The 12519-nt window shown below is 45.3% G+C and overlaps 1 protein-coding gene across 3 annotated transcripts in view; it reads left to right on the forward strand.

Annotated features, from left to right (window-relative positions):
- The window catches only part of ANKH (ANKH inorganic pyrophosphate transport regulator), a 176164-nt gene that overhangs the window by 131619 nt on the left and 32026 nt on the right, over positions 1 to 12519 (forward strand). For all 3 annotated transcript variants that reach the window (XM_025181659.3, XM_006117083.5, XM_089776432.1), the window contains exon 9: positions 3809 to 3904. In XM_025181659.3, the coding sequence (XP_025037444.3) occupies positions 3809 to 3904 (96 nt within the window). The remainder of the gene's footprint in view (positions 1 to 3808; positions 3905 to 12519) is intronic.

Genomic DNA, 12519 nt, shown 5'->3' on the forward strand with positions numbered 1-12519 from the left:
CTGGGGAGAGGGAGTAATTGGGGGGCTGCAGGAGAGCTTCCACCCCCAGAAGCCCGCAGAGCCAGCCCAGTCCTCCCCATCGGGGGCTCGTACCCCATTCCTCCCTCACCTCCTTCCACTTACCCTTCCCTAGCCCCTCTTCTTATTGATGTACAAAATAAAGATAACGTTTCTTCCAACATTGACTCTGTCTTTATTGAAAAAAACTGGGGGACACTGGGAAAAGGAGGTGGGAGAGGGGAAGAGAAAGGCTGGGAGAGGGGAGGGCAACTAACATGATCAGGGGTTGGGAACAGGTCCCAGATGAAGAAAGGCTACAGAGACTGGGACTGTTCAGCTTAGAAAAGAGGAGATGGAGGGGGGACAGGATAGAGGTCTCTAAAAGCAGGGGTTGGGTGGAGAGGGTGCATTCAGAAAAGTTCTTCCTGAGTTCCCATAAAGAAGGACTAGAGGACACCAAAGGAAAGGAATGGGTAGCAGGCTTGAAACTAGTAAGAGAAAGTTGTTCTTCTTGACAAAGCAAATAGTTAACCTGTGGAACTCCTTGCTGCAGGAGGCTGTGAAGGCTACAACTAGAACAGAGTTTAAAGGGAAGTGAGATAAAGTGATGGAGGTTGGGTCCATGGAGTCCTATTAGCCAGAGGGTAGGAGTGGTGTCCCTGCCCAAAGTTTGTGGAAGGCTGGAGAGGGATGGCACGAGACAAATGGCTTGGTCATTGTCTTCGGTCCATCCCCTCCAGGGTCCCTAGGGTTGGCCGCTGTTGGCAGACAGGCTACTGGGCTAGATGGACCTTTGGTCTGACCCAGGACGGCCATTGTAAGCTCAGGGCTCAGTGTCGGGGGTCTCAGTGGACCCCCTTGATTTTCATGCACACCTGGTCCTGGGTGGCCAGGCTGGCAGCTCTCCTGCCCTAGACGGCCACTTTCCTGTGCCTAGTGCGGAGATCGTGGACGAGGTCCACGATGTCCGCACTAGCCCAGGAAGGTGCCCGCCTCTTGCGGTCCAGGGCAAGCTCCCGGGAGCCGCCAGCCTGGTCCCGGCAAGAGGGGGTGGGCTGGGGGGCATCGGGTGGGTGGCTCTGTGCCGTGCCAGGTGCAGGGTCTGCTAGCTGGGTGCTGGCAGGCTTGCACCTGGCACGGGCACCGTAGCCAGCCCGTGCCCCTTTAAGGAGTCCGGGGCCGGGAGGGGGGCATAGAGTTTCCCTGGTGTTGGCCAGAGTGGCCACCAGGGAAACCTGGGGAGGGCTAGCCTCCCACTAGTTCGAACTAAAGGGCTACACAGCCCTTAGTTCGAACTAGCTAGTTCGAACTAGGCGTTAGTCCTCGTAAAATGAGGTTTACCTAGTTCGAACTAAGCGCTCCGCTAGTTCGATTCAAATTCGAACTAGCGAAGCGCTAGTGTAGCGCATAGGAAAGTTAGTTCGAACTAACGTCCGTTAGTTCGAACTAACTTTCTAGTGTAGACATACCCACTGAGAGTCAACAGTTCAAGGTGAAGACTATATGATTAATCACAGTCAGCTGGTGGTATCCAGAAGGACAAGTTCTGGAAAGTTAGAATAGGAATTAACCAGGTATGATCTAATTGCAAAGTCAATTTAGATTTGAAATTACATATTTGAAGAGCAATGTATCATGATTCAGGCTGGATATAGAGGATCCATTCTTTTTTTTTTTTTAATCTGTTTTCTGGTGATGAATGTCTAAGCTATTGTTTCTGGGGGGAGAAGGATTTGCTATATAATATGTACACGCACACTTCAGGGGGCCAAGAAAAATAATTGTTGTATATTCTGCTCATATTCTTTCACCTTTTGGGAGCTATTGTTTCTTAAGATAAAGGTTTCTCAAATGAATCCAGCCAGAACCTCTTTTTCAAAATTCTTCCAAAACCTCACCTGTAATTTTCAGACCTTTCAAATGGGTTGCAGCTGCTATGCATGCATGCAACCAGTCTTTTGTCATAATCAAGATGGAGCCTAGACTGTTGTGTCACAGTCAGAGAAGAGAAGGGATCATGGTCCTTGAAATGTCAGGAAAAATATTAAGTGAGATCTATCCAGAAAATCCTGGCCAGTGACCCACACTGTAGAGAGAAAGGTGAAAAAAAACCCCAAGTCCACTGTCAATCTGACCTGGCAGGAAATCCTTTCCTGACCCCACATGTGGTGATCATTTAGACCCTGCACATGTGAGCAAGAACCATCCGGGGCGGGGTGGGAGAGAGAGAGAGAATGCTCTGTGCCACCTCATAGATTTGGCCCTTTCTGTCCAGTGTCTCATCTCCATCTGTAGTCATCTCTGATGCTTCAGAGGATGCGTACCTGAGGATGTGGGAGGAATTCCTTCTGGATCCTTCCAGGTAGCCAACTGAAATGCCAAAGCATGCACTTTTAGGAACATGAAACATAAGTTAGAAATAAGGCTCAAGTTAGCTGTGTTCAGCCTCTGACCATCCACAGCAAAGCTATCATACTATTGCACTCTTTCATTTGTCTAGCTCTCTTTCAAAATCAATTAGAAGTGTTGGGCACAAACAAGTTCCATTGGTCGTTAGAAGTGGTTTTGTACATATTTCCAATTTGTATTTGGGCACCAAAGTGCAACTTGATCATCCCAGTGCAGAATCAGGTTCCATAAGTTATGTAATCACTTTGAAAAACTACATCCAGACTAAATAAATGTTCTGCAGCAGAGTTCTTCATCTCTTCTGGTGCCTACCCATGTATCTAAAGCGGCCAAATAGTCACTCCAAGAAATGATTCTGTAGCCACTGTTCTAGAAATGCTCTGCTTCTAAGTTTCTGTGCTCTCCTATCATAACTCATTTATTTAATTCAGGGATGGGGAACCTTTTTTGGGTTGGGGGTCACTGACCCACAGAGGAATCAGTCCGGGGCTGCACACAAGTGAGAAGTTTAACACACACACACACCCCCAACTGACATGCCCCCTGACTGAGTAGGAGAAAGACACTCCCCACATTCCCCTCACACACTAGAGCCTCGGGGGACCCAGCCTTGTAGATTTTGTGTGCTCCAGCCGTGTGGCAAAGGGGGGGCAGCACAGGCTCCCCAATGCTGGGGGACTCCTGAGCCTCAGGGGCTCGATCCAGGCAAGCAAGGGGCCACATCCAGCTCCCAGGCCTTTGGTTGCCCCTAATTTAATTTATGGTTCTCATGCAATAGTATGAAACCTTTCATTTCATTTGTTGGTTTTGGATGCTTTGAGGGGTTTCTTTTTTTTAAAACACACCTGCCACTGTGATGTGAGTGCAGAACCTGTGTGCAAGATGAAAGATGGAACTGTTCTGCTTACATATAGTTCATTAGACTTAATTAGTAGAGCCAGGTGTTCTTAGATCTTTGTTTACATTAACCTCTCCCTGGCTAATTGAATCTGTATTAAGTTAGGGGTGGTTGTATTGCTGTATATATGCTTGTGACTTTGTGTTGATCAGAAGGAAGGGGAAATTTTTCCTGGCTGTGATAGTGTCCTTGGCTATCTTTGCTTAAAGTTCCTAACACCAAACCAGTATCCTTTAGGGAGAATCACCAATGCTTTTAAAAGAGCATTACTGTTTGGCAGACTGAAGCAATTAGTAAAGAGTATGAGAGAGCATTTGATTATCATTTCACATGGAAAAATATTCTGTGGCTTATGCAAGTGTCTTATTTGGAAGCTAAATATTTTTTTTTAAAGTAAGAACTATGCACACAGTCAGATCTGTTATGACCCTGATGCTGTCAGCTCCACAGCAGTCTGGAGCCAACTTAATACTTGTTATCTCTTTCTTTCTCTCACCCTAGAATAACCCGAGCAACAAACTGGTGAATACCAGCAGCACGGTCACAGCAGCACATATCAAGAAGTTCACTTTTGTCTGCATGGCTCTGTCGTTAACGGTAAGGAGTCATTCATCAGCTGTCTAAAGCAAAAAGTTACTACACGTGTGTGAAGCTGCAAATTCACATTACCAGAATGTCATCAGCATACTCGAAGCATTACTCTCTGTGCCTATGAAGCCATTACTCTCTGTGCCTATGAAGCCATTACTCTCTGTGCCTATGAAGGGTTCGCTTGGGAATTCCCTTCCCACCCACTTATCAATGTAGCGCCAGGGTAATTGGGGCCGCGGGCAGCCAGATGTGCTGCGACTGGATCCAGGACAGTTGTGAGGCTGTCCCTACTGGGGGAACTCTCATCATAGACCTCGTTCTAACTCCAGCGGCTGCTACAAGGCCGGCTGGCAGAGCTGCGTGGAGCGCAGCTACCCTGACTGGCGGAGACAAGTGCCGTGTAGACTGCACCTGCCCCTGCAAGCCCGTTTTCCTCCCCCCTGCTCAGTGAGAGCCTCCCCATGGCTTCTTGCTGCTCCCAGCCAATAGGTATACCCATTATTTTGCATTATTAAGTGCACAGAAAATATGAATGTGCAAAATGTGTCACTACTGTCAGACCCATTAACTACTGCCTCTTTAATTCTGGTCCAAGTGAGGCAAAAGGTCTGGACTGGAAAATACTCTTTAACAAGTATTAGCAATTATTTTATTGTTTTTTTTTAAATGTGTGTTTGCAGCAGTTTTTCAGATTCTTGTTAACCATCGTGTCTCCCCCTTCTTTGATTTGCCTGATAATGAATAGGCAATATGCAAATAAATTAATTACCATAACGAAGTCACGAATATTTCAGTGCTGGTCCACCAACAATTCTTGAATGAGTTTACCAGTCCACAGTATAAAAAAATGTTGGGAACCACTGTTTTATAGGCACCATTGTAGCACTTACAAATTTTATCTTTTAAAATAAGTCTGTAGAGATAAAGGGCAAGGAATTCTGGATTTCTTCCAGAGGTCAATGATTAGCTGCTCGTTCACCTAGGTTGAAGGGTGAAAAAACCAGTTGACGCTCTGCACTCATAGTTTAACTTAAATAAGACCAACATTCAAATTCTTGAGTCTCTCTAGTAGCTGTGTCTGCGATGTGAACTCACCATGGCAGAATAACTCATTTACCCTTATTAATATATTTAGCTACTCTATCTTTGATGTGCAATGAAAGATAAAAGAACGGCAAGTTCCCTTTGTTCATCATTTAGAACTCAAACCCTGCATATTGGAAAAGATGGTGCATGAAGGCTATTTTTCATTGTATCTCTTTTCCCTTATTAATCTGCATTTCCATTCAAGTTCTGCTTTAAGCTTTCTATTTCTTGGTTTCATTACAGTGGGTACTTCTTAAACTATACAACTTTATTTTTTATAGTACCACAGGATTTTTTAAATCTGATTTTTAGATGCAAGTGATTTGTGCCCAAAATAATCAAGTTGTTTCGTTGTCAGAATCGTACTGTTGAAGGCTGCTAATTGTTGTGCACACTAAGAACTGCACAACTGCAACTGCAAAACTACAGATAGAAACGGTTTTCAAAATTTAGCACAAAGGTACATGGACAGCAGTAAAAATGGTACCAGTCAGCCATCTCTCTCTGTATATTCATCTGTGCTAGCATGAGTTTGTAGTTTCTGACTATAGCAGAGACCAGGAGATCTGGCCCAGCAGGAGAAGGTGGTGAGGCACCCCACAGAGCAAGAAGGCAGGTGTCAGTGGCTTGATCATGGGTGGGCAATCATTTTTGCAGGGGAGCCTCTTAATGAATTTTGCTACATGGTCACGAGCTGGCTCCCCTCGCCCGCGAAGGCGGGGGCTTGGGGTGGAAGGGAACTAGTTGCCCAGGTTGCTGCAGCTCCAGTGCCTGCCAGGGTAGCATTGTGATGGGAGCTGGAAGCCATTTAAATAGGACCCTGCTGCCTGCACCACCTCGTGGAAATTCAGTGGCACGGAGAGCAGGATAGAAAGCAGCCAGATGCAGTCCATGGGCAGGAGCAAAGTGTCAGGCAGGCTGGATCTGGCCCCAGAGCCACATATTGCCCAGCCCTGCTTTATCAGCACACCAGCAAGCAGCCCCAAGGGGGTTTTCTGTGACCACACCCTGTTGCACCATTGTTTTTGGGGGGTTTTTGGCCATTTTTATTTGTGCAATGTAACCTAGGATATTCACTAGGGACGTAAACAAGTAGACAAGTCTATGATTAACTGGTAAGCCTAAGCTTCTCAGTTAATCCTCTCAACTACTCGCATCTCCCTCCTCCCTGCTGCCTCTATCAGTGGACAGGGAATGCTGCCACACCAGCCTCTCTCTGCGCCAACCCAGACCACCATGGACAAAGGCTGCTTTGCCACAGCCTTCTCCACTCTCCAGCAGCCTCCTGCTGTGGAGAGCTCAGACCCCCACGGACAGGGGCTGCTGCCACCTCACGCTGCTGCCTCTATCAGTGAGGGGCAGCAGGCAGCCGGTCTGCGCAGGGAGCTGATTTTAAAACTGGCTCCCTGTGCTGCTGCCTCTGATACAGAGGCAGCTGCCTGGGGTAACAGGGGGCTCCCCAGGAGTGGGCTCAGAATACACTGGCTGCCAGTCCCGCCCCCAGGGACCATAGAATAGTGAAGTAAGTGATAAGAATTCATGTGGTTACTCAACTGTTCTATTACCCGCTAACATCCCTAATATTCACTAATAAACCCAACTAAAAAGTAGAACCATTAGTGGAATGCATGTCCAAGTTAGTCTCTCTTGTCTGGTGAGCTATTTCCTGAGAGAGTCTGTCAATTGGGGCTAAACTATAGAGAAAGCCACCTTACAACCCTGATTCAGTTCAATGGCCTGATTCTGAAAACATGCACATAGGACTTTAATGTGACTTAACATGAGGAAATGTATTTTAATTATATTGATTTAAGTATTTGTAGTGTTGAGCTCCAAATTTGCATAATGCTGCAGCCATTTCAAACCGCTCCAAGTAGCTGTTTCAGTATCTGAGGAAGAGCTGTTTCCATCACCATTGGTAACTGCTCTGTTCCCCTGGACCAGCCATACTGCAATATATTGAGGCTAATGAGAGGACTGCCCATGGTTGTGCGGCATGTTTCCATAGTGCACAAACATGGAGGAAGAGGGGGAACAGTTCTTTCCAGGCTGGCTGAACACAGATCCGTCTACCTGAATGAGTCTTTCTCTGGTTTGGTTTGGTTTGGTTTGGAAAGGAACCCATCAGACAAGGGAGATGGATATGGTAACCCTGTAATAAAGCAGGTTCCAACAGAGTGCCCTGGGGCATCCCCAGTTTCAGTGATGGACCATGTGTCCAGTTGTGGGAGTGAGGAAATGGCAAGAGCCTTTCCCTCACTGCTAAACCAGTGCTTTGGTGATATCAACACTGACAGCCTGAGGCAGAGCATCCTGATACAGATTTGGTGCTGGGATTCGTTTAAAGCCACTTTATACAGTGAAACTGTAATTAGTAATATTGTGTAGCAGAAGATGTCTGGGCATTTATACAGATTTCATTACAAGGTTTTGTTTGACAAGCACTTTCATTTAAAGGCTGCAGAGAACAGAAATAGATAGGGAACAGCTGTTGGATTTGCCATAAATAAGAACCTGTCTGATTAATCAGATTAATGAGACCTCTGATTAAGAGCCAGCTGCAGCTCCCTCCCCGTAGTCCTATTTTTAGAGCTTGTGTGTCTGATAGGCCATTGAAACTCAGGTATTTAATATCAAAGGGATGGGTGAGCAAAGAGGGAAACAGTTAGCCTAAGGACTTTTTTTTTTAGTGCATCTAAGCCATTCAGAGGCTTGCTGATGTTAGCAACAAGGAATTTTAAATTGATGGCATTGGATACGCCTTGGTCTGTAGCTCCCCTGTTTCAGGCCTTGGCCTCTCGTCTGTTTCTGCTCAGTTGTGAGGGGATTCTAGACCTAGACCACCATGCTCATTTTCCACATATAACCTAAGCTCAGTCGAAACTCAACTGCAAAGCCTGGTGCATTCATTTCACACATCCCTTATTTTAGGAAAGATCTGTTCCAGGATCAGGTATTTGCAATACAGGACTTACAATGAAGTCTTCTTAAAAGTACTAAAATGTTGTACTTCTTCTTTGTAAAGCTTTCTTGTCCTCTCATTTTAGGGTAGCACGCAAGAACTCTATTTCTCATCCTAGTTCTGTGCTTGGAAAACTTGACACAACCACTGTAAGGAGCCAGCTATTAAAATTGAATGAGTAAACTGATACTAAACAAGAACTTTTCTCAGAACAGTAGTGGCTTCTCTAGAGTCTGAAACATTCACCAGAGATTCGGATTTCTCAGAGGTAGCTTGAGAACAGGGCCGATCCCTTGTTCTATTTTTTTTCTAAATCATACCACCATTTCCTAAGGGATCTCATTCCTAACTAACATAGGCTTTTATTGTGTAGCTGATACAAAGAAAGGAGCAGAACCTGCAGTCTAAGTTACGCTAGCCCTCAATAGTATGATCTGTTGGCACCTGAGCCATGACTAACTGTGTTTGATCATGTATCAGAGGGGTAGCCGTGTTAGTCTGAATCTACAAAAGCGGCGAGGAGTCCTGTGGCACCTTAAAGAGTAACTGAAGTGTAGGAGCATAAGCTTTCGTGGGCAAAGACCCACTTCGTCAGATGCATGTAGGTACACAGCACCTGACAAAGTGGGTCTTTGCCCACGAAAGCTTATGCTCCTACACTTCAGTTAGTCTATAAGGTGCCACAGGACTCCTCGCCGCTTTTGTGTTTGATCATCTTTATCTTAGCTTTTAGGCTTTCCAATTTAGTGTAATTTTCTTTTGGTGCATTACTATTTGCATTCAAAGGGAAGAGGGTTTGTTTTAGAAGGCAGAAGCTAACTGACTTGATCTTTTGCTGCTCTTCACCACATCTTTAGGGCCCAACTCTGCCCCCAGGTACGCATGTTCCAGTGGTAGGCAAGTCAGTGAGTTTGCTGTACCTGACAGCAAAATAGGCCCTCTGTGCTTACAGTAGGAATGAAGAATAGTGCTCCTGACAACAATCTAATTGTTAACTGGGATGCCCCTCCATATGTCCCTTTCATGCCCCTTTGAGCAGCCCTTTGCCCCACCTCCCAAAGGTACCAGTCACCCCTGTCCAAACCCTTAAGAAAAGGTCCTGATTTCAGGTGCTTAGTTGTACCTTTTGTCACCACAGTTCACTTCCATGTAAAGTGTTAGAAGCTTGTGTTACGATATCTCAGGGTGGTGCACTGTGTACCTTTCTGGCTTAATCTGGCAGAATGGATGCCAAGAGAACTGTGAGGTCCTCATGGCTTTAAACTCTGTTTTGTTAGAAACAGCTTGAGCTGTAGAAAAAAAACAGTGTTGTCATAGAAGTTAATTCAGTCTTGCTTTGCATTTTCCTCCTCTCCAGCTGGCACATTATGTGGCTGTGGACTCAACAGCAGTTCTGTTTATAAGTGAGCTGGGTGTGTAAGAGGATAATTAAGCTGAATGTTTTTGCACATTTCTTTGAAGTTTACATCATAACTGTTCAAATCCAACTTCATGCAAGCATTCAGGCTGTCTTCTGTCAATCTTACAGCAGGGACTGGGGATATGGGGGTGCAGGAGTCCGAGTTGGAGTGTATGAGGGCTCAGGGCAGGGGGTTCAGGTGTATGATGGACTCAGGGCAGGGAATTGGGGTGTGTAGGAGAATAGGAGTGTTATGGCAGAGGACTTGGGATGTGGGGGTGCAGGACTCTGGGGATGTAGTGGGGGTGCAGGAGTTTGGGGATGTGGAGGTCAGAGGAGCTCAGGACAAGGGGTTTAGTTGTATGATGGGCTCAGGTTTGGGGGAGGGGGGGTGCAGGAGTGTTATGATGCTGTGGCCAGATGGGGCTGGGCCCCAATTGCGGGCTTGTTGGCCAGGCTTAATTTTTAAATAAAATAAAATATTATGTCTAACACAAAAGGTTTCAGCATTGTCTTTCTTTATGGCCAGGGTGGGGAACATTTTTTGGGTCGGCACCACTGACCCACAGAAAAATCAGTCGGGGACTACACAAGTGAGAAGCAAAAAAAACAAAACAAAACCTCCAAAACTTCCAACCTTCACTGATGTGGCCCCCAGCACTCACTCCCCTGACTCTTCAGCCCCCTAGTGGGGGAGGACTAAAGTTCAAGGGCTCAGGCCAGATTTACTCTTCCGGGGTTCCAGGATTGGTGGATGTTGAGGGCCTCCCTAGGCTCTGGGGTGGGGCCAAAAATGAGGAGTTAAATGTGCAGGACAGGGCTGCCAGTGAATGGGATAGGGATGGGGGTGCAAGAGATCTGCAGGGTGGGAGGTGGGCTGTAAGAGGGTATGAGGTCTGGCATGAGAGGGGGCGGGAGCAGACTGAGAGTAGGCTGTGTTAAATTGCTTTCAATCCTAACAACTGTCTGTCCAGGAGGAAGGAGACGGGAGCGGACTGGGGGCAGTGTCTGGTGGAGGGGGATGAGTGAGGGGAGGTGCGGGGCCTGGGCATGAGGGTTGGGGCAGGGGGCACTTGTTTTCCTGTATGTAACATGCCTCCTGCTGCTCCCATTCTCAGGGGAAGCCTGCAGGAAGTGTTTCTGGGGGAAAGAAAATGGCAGGGCATATGGAGCCATTTTTGGTTACTAGTTTCCCGCACACGAGGGGAAGGAAAAGGGTGGTTCACAGAGCCATTTTTCACTCTGTTTTCCACACACTGGCTCTGGTGGGGAAGCTTGGGGCTTCCTTCACCCACCCCCTTTCTCCCCACAGGAAGCTCGCACTGGTATTCCAATATTGCGGAGGGACCGTAAGGCTATAGCACCTGTGCTGGCTCCCTGCTGGGGGGGAATTAGGGTAAGTGAGTTGGGGCTCTAGAAGAGCCATATCTGGCTCCCTAGTGAACCATATTTGGCTCAGGAGCCAATAGGTTGCCGACCCCTGCTATATATTATAATTAATTGGCTAACCTTGTGTAAGAAACAACTCTCGTGTTAGGAATTGCCACTCGATTTTCTTTCCTTTCTGTACGTTGGCAAGATTTAATGGCTAGTTTGGGAGGACAGACAATTCAAACTGTGCACTAATTTTTATGTTTGTCTTGGAACTATTTCAGTTTTGCTTTTATGTTTTTTACTTTTCTTTGATAAGATTAATGAAAGGGTTCATGCATGTGATTAATACTTTTAAGTTGTGAATCCGTCACCATTTTACAGTCTATATCTGCCTAAGAGATCACTGTCTGGCACAGATTATAATGAAAGTTCTAAAATGACTCTGGAATAGTTTTTTTATTGTTATTATTCATTGTAGGTTATAGTTATTTAAGCACTTGAAAAACAATTGGTGTTTCACCTCCACCCGTCATATAGCCCCCTGACAACATTTCCAGCCACCTTCTCCTCTCTGCATTAATAAGTAGATGCAGTCAATCAACTCTATATTAATAATTTTTGACAATGAATTTCCATCTTGAATTCAATGTTTTTATTGGAGTTAGCATTTAGGAGTTAGGTAGTGTTTGTTATCCCATAGGTTCACACTTGCTCTGCTACTATGCCGAATTAAAGGTGAAAGAGTCTATTGGATTCCTACATGAGCCTCCCCCTGCCTGTTTACTTTTTTTATAGTGGAATGGAGCTGATGTTCCTTTGCAATGTTTAGAGAGTGGAATTGTAGCAGCACAGGACAATTGTATGTCCAGCAGTGTACTGGAAACATTCTCTGGCTAGTAACTTCTGTCTGGACAATAACGCTGGGTGACATGTTCACACACTCTGCTATTAAGGGGTGCCAGACTATCAGCTCAACTATTAAAGTTGTGTCTTCACTACAAAAAAAATTAGCTGAGTTGAGATTAAAATCTTTGGGAAAGTAAGGCAGTTTGTAGTTTTTACTAGGATTTTACTTTGACTCTGCTAACTTGAATTAAGAGTACCCCCTCTTTTTTTTTTTTTTTTTTTTTTTTTTTTTTTTTTTTGTAGGAGAAAATAAAGCTTTAGTATTTGAAGAGGACTAAGTTAATATGAACTAGGGTGTCTTTTCAAAGACTGAATTATACGGCCAAGTAGAAAAGTCTTCAGTCTCTCAAAATGAGAGGAACTTTGCTTTTGGGCTCCCAAGCACTTTGAAAACCTTTGTTTACCTTCATAACACCTAGTAAGCCAGGCAAATATTGTCTGTCTATTCTGTACATGTGTCTGTTTACTCCAAGATTGTAAATGAGTGTCTCTGGGTCTCACGGCAGATACAAGCATCTCTCACTCTTGTGACTGAAAACAGAAGACATTTATTACAGAAATAACTTTATACTTCAGTGGTTCCTCTGAGCTACGAATTGCAAAGTGCATTATAGACATTAACTCCGTAAGTAGTAAGGAATGTCAGTAGGAAGGACTTTACCGACCACAGGCAAAGCCACTATTCATATCTACAGGTATTGTAGACCAGATTCTGATTTTATTTTTACTGGTGTGAATTCAAGACTGGAGTTGGAACACATCCATACCAAATATAGGGTGTCTTTTCAAAGCATATTTTCTTTAAAATATTGCTGTGTACACCAGTGTTCCCTGTAAGCTGGACACTTATGCAACTGCTCAGGAGAAATTCAGATGCCACCCAGCTAATTAGAA

This window comes from Pelodiscus sinensis, chromosome 2 (assembly GCF_052426305.1).
Source record: "Pelodiscus sinensis isolate ZL-2025 chromosome 2, ASM5242630v1, whole genome shotgun sequence".
In the NCBI taxonomy this organism is placed as follows: Eukaryota; Metazoa; Chordata; order Testudines; family Trionychidae; genus Pelodiscus; species Pelodiscus sinensis.